Source organism: Prionailurus viverrinus, chromosome B1 (genome assembly GCF_022837055.1).
Source record: "Prionailurus viverrinus isolate Anna chromosome B1, UM_Priviv_1.0, whole genome shotgun sequence".
In the NCBI taxonomy this organism is placed as follows: Eukaryota; Metazoa; Chordata; class Mammalia; order Carnivora; family Felidae; genus Prionailurus; species Prionailurus viverrinus.
In genome coordinates this window covers 27,988,036-27,998,186 of record NC_062564.1, presented here as the reverse complement: position 1 = coordinate 27,998,186, position 10,151 = coordinate 27,988,036, and the positions used below count along the sequence as shown (strand labels likewise).

Below are 10,151 nucleotides of genomic sequence, written 5' to 3'. Positions count from 1 at the left end.
TCTGAGTGCCTATGGACACCATCCCGAGAAGAAAAAGCTAGCCTCCATGATTTCTGATGAGAAACCCAGCCATTAACTTTATCATCACATTTTATGTGATGAGTTGCTTATCCAGAACAGGCAAATCCAGACACTGAAAGTAGATCAGCGGTTGCCAGGGTTTGGAGGAAGAAGGAATGAGAAAACTGCTCATGGGTATGGGGTTTTGGAGTGAAAATGTTAAAAAAAGAAATTAGTAATGATGATTGTATAGCTCTATGAATGTATTAAAATCCTCAAAACTGTAGATTTTAAAAGGATAAATTATGTCTCGAGCTGCTATAGAAAAATCTACATTGGATATCTCAAAGGCATCTCAAAATCAATGTTTCCAACATCAAATTCTTGTTAATATCAACCTGTCTTCTTCCTGTGCTCTCTCGAGCTCAGTGAGTAGACCACCACCCATCTACTTACACAAAATAGAAACCCTAGGTCATGCTTGCCACCTTGTCTCTCCCTTCCCCCAATATTTAGTCAATCGCTGAATCTTATCAATTTTACCTCCTAAATGTCTAAGTGTTCCACTTGTCCCTATCTTTAACAGTCCATCCCAAAGCCACCACAAAACTTCTTATCTGGTCTCCTTGCATATGCACACTTGCCCCTCTTCAATTTGCCATCCCTGCAGCACCTGGCAGTGCTGGACTGCACAATAGTTAGACCAGGCACATACTGACTACATCAGCAAAGCAGGCCACTTAAAAATTGAGGCAGGGGTGGGGCGCCTGGGTGGCTCAGTCGGTTGAGTGACCGACTTCAGCTCAAGTCATGATCTCACAGTCTGGGAGTTCGAGCCCCTCATCGGGCTCTGTGCTGACAGCTCGGAGCCTGGAGCCTGCTTCGAATTCTGTGTCTCCCTCTCTCTCTGCCCCCCCCCCGCTCATGCTCTGTCTCTGTCCCTCAAAAATAAGTAAACATTAAAAAAAAAATTGAGGTAGGGGTGCATGGGTCCATCAGTCAGTTAAGCATCTGACTCTTGGCTTCGGCTCAGGTCACAATCTCACAATTCGTGAGTTTGAGGCCCGAGTCGGGTTCTGAGCTGACAATGCCAAGCCTGCTTGAGGCTCTCCCCTCCTCTCTGTCCTTATCCCACTAGAACACCCCCACCCCCTCTCTCAAAAATCAATAAATAAACTTAAAAAAAATTGGGGCAAAATTTCTTGAAAATATTTGGTATTTTGTATTAGGATATAAAATTTCTGTAACAGAAAACCCAGCTCACACTTGCTGAGATAATGGGAAAATGTATTATCTCACCTAACAAGTCCAGAGTGAAGCAGGCTCTAAGATTAAGCTCAGCCACATCTTAAAGCACCTCCATTTTTTCTATATTGTCATTCTGCTACCTCTCCTCGTGGTGGTAAGGTGGCTCCCAGCAGCAAATAGGCAGTATGTCCCCTTATTCACATCCAGAAGGTAGAGGAAACTAACTCCCTCAATGACAAGTTAGTTCGTCCTTCAGCTTGTATTAGGCAAATTTAAGTTACAGGCACATTGTGGACCAGGGAAAGGCCCAACACTCATTGGCATGGACTGATTAAGGTTCACCTGTGGACTGGATGGACAGCTGAGTAAAATTTGAGGCTCTGCTGAGGAGGAAGAAGAGGGGGATGGATGCTTGCCCTTGATCTAATAACATGGCTTTTCTTTTGGGCAAGGGTTGAAATATAGGGAGGGGCCCTAACACATTGTAGAAAGAGGAAGTCAACTTTAGCAGAGTACCATTTACAGTACAAGTTTTCCCCTTTCATATTTCAGTATTCAAAACTCAGGGGCGCCTGGGTGGCGCAGTCGGTTAAGCGTCCGACTTCAGCCAGGTCACGATCTCGCAGTCCGTGAGTTCGAGCCCCACGGGCCCCACGAGCCCTGGGCTGATGGCTCAGAGCCTGGAGCCTGTTTCCGATTCTGTGTCTCCCTCTCTCTCTGCCCCTCCCCCATTCATCCTCTGTCTCTCTCTGTCCCAAAAATAAAATAAACGTTGAAAAAAAAAATTTTTTTTTTAAATAAAAACTCAAATGCATTTGATTTTCTGTCATCTGGCACAAATTTAACAATTTATCTGCAACCGGTAAAAAGCTTTCCAATTTTTTTTACTGCATTATAATAAAGTTCAAATGTAAAGATTATCATACGGGACCAAGTGTGGGTCATTCTTTTTCTAATTATAAAATATACTGAGCACAATGGCAGAAGTTCACTAACTACAGGGGTAAACACAGAGTCAAAGACTTCTCTTTTGGAGGCTCTACGCATTTAAGCAATATATATGACACATCTACAATTGTGCCAGCGAGCCTTAAGTAAAAAAAAAATGTATTTTAGGCAGTTACAGGATAAGTTGAAGGACCTGAAACCATTCTTTCAGCTAATAGGTCTAGATATATTATAGGTAATTAAGTTCTAAAAATCTGCTGTATTAAAAATCAAGTGCACTTAACCCAGAGATAAAGGGTTCTGTGTGTTAGGTTATTCATGGGGTGCCTGGGTGACTCAGTGGGTTATATGCCCAACTTAGGCTCAAGTCTTGATCTCACGGTTCGTGAGAATCAGGCTCTCTACTGTCAGTGCAGAGCCCACTTTGGATCCTCTGTCCCCTTGCACTCCTGCCCCTCCCCGACTCATGCTCTCTCAAAAATAAATAAACATTAAAAAAAAAAAGAGGTTATTCATTCAACAGTATACGTAAGTCACTAACAAGCATTGAGGTCAATCGTTCCGCTACCTACGTGTGGTTGGCCAGCTCCTACAAGTCTACGGAAGAAGCTCTCTTCCCTAGGTCGTCAGGATCTGCTGATCCGAGTGGAGAATCACAAAATTATAATAAACATAAAAATGTTATTTATTTTAACGTTTATTTATTTTTGAGACAGAGAGACAGAGCACGAATGGGGGAGGGTCAGAGAGAGGGAGACACAGAATCCGAAGCAGGCTCCAGGCTCTGAGCCGTCAGCCCACAGCCCGACGCGGGGCTGGAACTCACGGACCGCGAGATCATGACCTGAGCCGAAGTCGGACGCTCAACCGACTGAGCCACCCAGGCACCCTTTAAAATGTTATTTTTAATTAAAAACATACAATTCCATTCATCCACCATTCCTCTGATATCAGGCTAAAAGGCCTTTTCTGATTGGAGTCTATGGACCAGGGCTGTACAAAAGACATACATTAATGTGAGCAAGCAGCACTATCAATTTTAGTTTCATTGGACTGAGGACTCAAGACACTTGTAGAGAAAACTGAGGGCAGAATTCTGCTGGATTTTGACCTTTCCTCCACCCGAACTTACACATTTGTTTGCCCATACCTAATCCCACAGCATTTTTTTCTTGAGACAGACAATCCTTTAGAGCTACTTCTGGGTATCCGGTAGGTCTTTACCAGGACTTTCTAAGTATTCAACTTATTTTCATGGACATCACAACTCTCTTCATGCTCCTATTTGTTTCATTTGGGTAATATTAAATTAAATTATATGATTACCAAGTACAACTTGCATAAACAAGTTTGGGAACAAATGACTGACTTTTGGAGAGCATACGTGTCAGGAAGAAGTGACTAGCCTGTCAGAGACTAGCCTACTTACTAGTTGTAAAAATTGTGTGGGTCTTCAGCATCAGGAGTATTTTTCACACAGAACAGGGACTGGTTCAAAGGTATGAACCACAGGAAAGCTGAGCTGGTTTTAGAGACAGAAAATCTCAATTCAGAAACTTAGCATTCAAATTTATATGAAGCTGTGAAACTCTTCTGAGGGGAATGCTAACGAATACGATTTGACCAAACCCTTCTTTGCTAAGCCGCCAGGAGGGCCAGTAATGCTTCTCTGCAGCAGGGCATAATGCCGGGGTCTCCCATTGGATGTGTTTGGTGTCACCGGGTCCAACATGGTGAATGCTCAGAAATATTAAAATACATCTCTTTGAAGAAGGCAGGAAAGGAACTGTTCCTAGTTTATGTTTAAGAAAATATTGAAGGGGCGCCTGGGTGGCTCAGTCGGTTAAGCGGCCGACTTCGGCTCAGGTCATGATCTCGCGGTCTGTGAGTTCAAGCCCCACGTCGGGCTCTGTGCTGACAGCCTAGAGCCTGGAGCCTGCTTCAGATTCTGGGTCTCTCCATCTCTCTCTCTGCCCCTCCCCCATTCATGCTCTGTCTTTCTCTGTCTCAAAAATAAATAAAACATTAAAAAAAGACAAAAATTAAAAAAAAAAAGAAAATATGGAAGTCAAGCTTTCGGCTTTCGGCTCAGAAGAGGCCAAGGTGCGACTGTCTTCGGTCGTCCCAAATCCAGGTTCACCTGACACCAGCCGCCTCCAACATGGCGCCTAAATTTGACCCCGGCGAGATCAAAGTCGCACACCTGAGGTGCACTGGTGAGGAGGTTGGCACCACATCTGTCCTGGCCCCGAAGATTGGCCCCCTGCGTTTGTCTACAAAAAAAGTTGGTGATAACATCACCAAGGCAACTGGTGATTGGAAGAGTCTGAGGATTACAGCTAAGCGGACCATTCAGAACAGACAGGCCCAGATTGAAGTGGTACCTTCTGCCTCCACCCGGATTACCAGAGTCCTCAAGGAACCACCAACAGACAGAAAGAAGCACAAGAACAGTAAGCACAGTAGAAATATCACTTTAAAAAATTTTTTAATTTTGTTTTATTTTGAGAGACAGTGTGTGCACACACACAGGCACAGGCAGAGGCAGAGGGAGAGGGAGAAAGAGAAAAAATCATCAACAGGCTCCACGCTCAGCACAGAGCCTGACTCGGGGCTCAATCCCATGACCCTGGGATTGTGACCTCACCCAAAATCAAGAGTCAGAGGCTCAACCACCTGAGCCATTCGGCACCCCAGAAATCTCACTTTTGATGAGATTGTCAATATTGCCTGATAAATGTGGCACGGATCTTTAGCCTGAGAACTCTCTGGAACCATTAAAGAGATCCTGGAGACTTCCCAGTCTGTGGGATGCAATGTTGATGGCCACCACCCTCATGACATCACAGATGACATCAATAGTGGTACAATGGAATGCCCAGCTAGTTAAGAACTACTAATAAGGAAAATATTTCAATAAAGGATCATTTGACAACGAAAATAAAAGAAAAAGAAAGGAGGTAGGGAAGAAAGAAGGAAAGAAAGAAAGAAGAGGAAGGAAGGCAGGAAGGCAGGAAGGAAAAAGGAAGAAAATATTGGTAGCTTTAATAGTGGGTCAGATTATGGGGCGCCTGGGTGGCTCAGTCGGTTGAGTGTCCAACTTCGGCTCAGGTCATAATCTCATGGTTTGGGGGTTCGAGTCCTGTGTCAGGCTCTGTGCTGACAGCTCAGAACAGCTCAGAGCCTGGAGCCTGCTTCTGATTCTGTGTCTCCCTCTCTCTCTGCCCCTACCCTGCTTGTGCTCTGTCTCTCAAAAATAAATGTAAAAAAATTTTTTAAATAAAAAAAATATGGGTCAGATTACTAAGGATAATAAAATTCTCAGGGCGTGTGGGTGGTTGAGTCAGTTAAGTGTCAGACTTCAGCTTGGGTCATCTTGCGGTTCATGAGTTCGAGAGCCCTGCATCAGGCCCTCTCCTCTGCTTTCGGCTTGGAGCCTGCTTTGGATCCTCTGCGCCGCCCCGCCTCCCCCATTCTCTGTCCCTCCCCTGCTTGATCTGCCTCTCTCAAAACTAAATAAACATTAAAAAACAAAATTCTTCAAGGGAACCTATTTGCTAATCACTAGGGGCAAAACTATCCTGTTTCCTGGTGCCCTCTTGTGATAAAACAGCAGGTCTACAGGGCGGATTATGAAGCTTTAAGATTCAAGTATCTGAAAGAGATCTTCATTTACCTTCATTAACGGTTGGACTGTATACTGAGAACTAGCTACCAAAATGATATAAGGAGTTCAAGCAGTGATGTTTAAGGGTGGGCCATAGAATTATAAGTATTTCCTTCCCACCCCTAAATCATCTAAATGAAATTATATTACGTTTATTAGTAAAAACAACAAAAACACCACCATGATTTACTACCACGGTTAATTAATAATCAGCAGAACCAATTTAAAGTTTTTGGATAGAATGTCCTATAGCCTCAACATGATGACCCCTCTTTTAGTAATTCTTTTTTTTTTTTTTTCCAAGATTTTATTTTTAAGTGATCTTTACACCCAATGTGGGGCTTGAACTCACAACCCAGAGATCAAGAGTTGCATGCTCTACTGACTGAACCAGGCAGGCATCCCCCTTTCTAGTAATTTTTACTGAATTCAGGGGGAAGACCAAATAATTCTTTTTAAGTTTTCCTATTGTTTTATCTCACGCTATTGAAGAACTTAAAAAAAAAAAAAAAGATTAATAAGCAAGGCAAGTCTACAACTGTTTTTCTAACTAGCATTTAGGAAGCCCGCTGAATTATGGAATCTCTAAAAAGGTTTAACAGGTCTTCTAAAAGGCAGTATTGAATGGGGTTAAGATCATGAACTCTGGGGTAACTGGGTGGCTCAGTCGGTTAAGCGTCCGACTTCAGCTCAGGTCACGATCTCGCGGTCCGTGAGTTCGAGCCTTGCATCGGACTCTGGGATGACAGCTTAGAACCTGGAGCCTGCTTCCGATTCTGTGTCTCCCTCTCTCTCTGCCTCTCCCCCATTCATGCTCTCTCTCTGTCTCAAAAATAAATAAACGTTAAAAAAATAAATTAAAAAAAAAAAAGATCATGAACTCTGGAGCCAAATGCCATTTACTCAGTGACCTTGGACAGTTACTTAGCCTGTCTGTGCTTCAACTTCCACATCTGTAAAACAGTGATAATATCACCTGATTGTCAAGAGAATTAAATGACTTAGTGTATAACTAACCAGTTAAGTGTCAACTGCTTTTAACAGTGCCTGTCACGTAGTCGGTTGTATACACATTTAATAAGTTAATGCCTAAGTATATGTTAAGAATAGTTTTTGTAAGGGGGCGCCTGGGTGGCACAGTCGGTTGAGCGTCCGACTTCAGCCAGGTCACGATCTCACTGTCTGTGAGTTCGAGCCCCGCGTCGGGCTCTGGGCTGATGGCTCGGAGCCTGGAGCCTGTTTCCGATTCTGTGTCTCCCTCTCTCTCTGCCCCTCCCCCGTTCATGCTCTGTCTCTCTCTGTCCCAAAAATAAATAAAAAAACGTTGAAAAAAAAATTAAAAAAAAAAAAAAAGAATAGTTTTTGTAAGGATGCCTGGCTGGCTTAGTTGGTAGAGCGTGTGTATAATATGTGACTCTTGATCATGGGGACATGAGTTTGAGCCCCACATTGGGTGGAGAGGTTACTTAAAAAATTTAAAAGAGGGGCGCCTGGGTGGCGCAGTCGGTTAAGCGTCCGACTTCAGCCAGGTCACGATCTCGCGGTCCGTGAGTTCGAGCCCCGCGTCGGGCTCTGGGCTGATGGCTCGGAGCCTGGAGCCTGTTTCCGATTCTGTGTCTCCCTCTCTCTCTGCCCCTCCCCCGTTCATGCTCTGTCTCTCTCTATCCCAAAAATAAAATAAAACGTTGAAAAAAAAAAAAATTTAAAAAAAAAAATTTAAAAGAAGAAGAGGAGGAGGGGGATGAGAGGGAGGAGGAAGAAGAAGAAGAAGAAGAGTTTTTGTATTGTTTTCATTCTCTTACTCAACAGTCTTACCCTTCAGGATTTTTATTAATAATTTCTACTAAGCCTAGAGAAGTTAAACTTATGGTTAATGAAATATATATTTAGGGATGAGTAATCTAAATTTCTAAGAAGATGATGTTTAGAGAAGTTTATAAGCTGAAGACCTCTGATGAGGTCATGTGGCATGCCCATTAAGAAAGAGTTCTTCCTGAACCCATCTTCCCTGATGTGGAGAGCCTTGAGATGCTGACTGCGCACTAGTAAGGAACCCAGGTATAAAGGGAGGTGTGTATGGTTTTAGAATATGAACGTGAATTCTTGGATGCTCCTCCCTTGAAAAGCTGGATCTTAATCCTCTCTCCATTGAGTGAGAGACGGACTTAATGACTTGCTTCTAAGTAGAAGTGATGGTATGCAACTCTAGAGACAAGGTCCTTCCTCACCTGGATCTGAAGGAAGCTGAGGGAAACTGGCTGCCATTTCATGGATACCCACCAGCCCTATGGCAAGGCTCACGTGCTCCATCTTGTAAGTGGACCATCCAGCCCCAGTCAAGTCTTCAGATGACTGCAGGTCTGACTGACTGGCTGAGAAACATCATGAGGCACACTGAGCCAGAAGCACCAGTTGAAGTACTCCTAGATTTGACCTGCAGAAAGCATGTAAGATATGTTCACTGGATCTCGTTGCTACATCTCAAGGTAACTTTCTACATAGCATAAGTAAGTATTATAGTGTGTATTCATGGATGAGTAAGACAGCAGTGTAGAGTACCCTTTCTGGACCTGATACTATCCAACTGGTGAAAATCTATCATCCTGACCCAACAGCTATCACCACATTGCAGTAAGATGCTGTGATAAGATGGTTTCTTTCTTCTCTCTGCCCAACTGCTACCATTTTTGTCACAAGCTTGTCAGGGTTTGTCCTACCATTAGCATAATTGCCTAGAATGTCTGTGATGAAGCTGGAGTGCAGTCTCAGTGAGAGAGACTATTAGAGAAAGTGGCAACCTGGTTATGGAGAAGCCCCAAAGAGCGAAGTTTCATAATACATTGTCCAGGCTTTGGTTCTTTGTCCTAAAGGATCAGAAACTGTGTTTTATCAGAATATTCAGAATTCATAGACTAAATGGACAGACTTGGGGCCCGAACTATACAAATTAAATTCACATGAGACTAATGTATAACTCAGAAAGCTTCTCTAAATTTGCCACGTGTAGGGGTGCCTGGATGGCTCAGTTAAGCATCCGATGCGATTTCAGCTCAGGTCATAATCTCATAGTTCGTGAATTGGAGCCCCACCTCCAATTCAGGCTCTTTGCTGACAGTGCGGACCCTGCTTGGGATTCTCTCTTTTCCTCTCTCTCTACTCCTCCTCCATTTGTGTGTGCACTCTCTCTCTCAAAATAAATAAACTTAAAAAAAAAAAAATTTTTGCTATGTGTTGAATGGAATTCTGGTGCTCTGAGCCAGAGTTCTTCCCTTTCTTGAATGATAGCTTGGAGGTCATATTAGCAAATCGGAAGATGGTTCAGTTAAGCTTGTAATTAGAGCCCAAAGCTGTGAGTCTCAGGCATGTTCTTCTCAAGCCATGGCAAGTCTTGATAAACTGATACTAGCTGAACAAGAGAACACTTCCGGTCACTAAACTGCTCACATGTCTTGGGTTCAGTACCTCCCTTCCAGGGAGAACACTGTATGTACACAGTCATATTTTGCTTCTCCAAACTCTTGACAAATTGACCATTTCTGATCATATTTTCTTTCCTCAAATGAGATAATATCACTTAAAAACCACAGAGTACCTAGGAAACAGAGGCTTACCTTCCCACAAAATGACTTAATTAGTTTAACTCTCTGGGGGTATCTTATTACCGAGTCCTTGGGAAATGTCTCACTGTTGCTTTCACATATTACCTGTACAGTTAGGAACAGAGGACATTTATTAGCATGTCAGAGCTTGTCCAGAGATAATATTTTAAAACTGGCATAGCCTACATGAAAGCAGTTTTGTAATTTTTTATCTTTCATCTAGAAAAATTTTCCATGATCAACAAAATCCTAAGTTGAGACCACCAGGGGTGGAAAAATGAATAAATCGGTTATCAAAAATAGGGCATTTATGTGATGTTATTTTCCTTTTTTCAATCCACCATATGCGGTAGTATAGCTTTCTAACTTGAGTCATGAGTATTCTTACCAAAATTTAACCATTTGAATTTGGAACAAAGGCTAATTTGCACCTGTTCCATTTCAGAACTTCAAAAATAGTTTTTGGATACAATTATTTAATTTCAATAGGAAATATTTTGGTATTTAATGTCTTAATATTAACCAACAGCTACTGACTCAGAAAAAAGTATGTTCCATCAAATGTACACATTTGAATTATTAAAAAAAAAACTTAGGATTACAATAAAATCCTCAATATGTTGCCATTAAGTAACTAAGATAAATAATATGTAATTAAGATAAATAATAATAAGATCAACAGTCATTGG

At 42.5% G+C, this 10,151-nt stretch overlaps 1 protein-coding gene across 1 annotated transcript; it reads left to right on the top strand.

Moving 5' to 3' along the window:
• Window positions 1–4,289: 4,289 nt before the first annotated feature.
• On the top strand, window positions 4,290–5,086 carry LOC125164186 (60S ribosomal protein L12-like). The gene is given in 2 exon segments (XM_047856733.1): window positions 4,290–4,649; window positions 4,878–5,086. Coding segments are annotated over 2 exon segments (501 nt in total). The 5' UTR covers window positions 4,290–4,357.
• The last annotated feature ends 5,065 nt before the right edge of the window (window positions 5,087–10,151 follow it).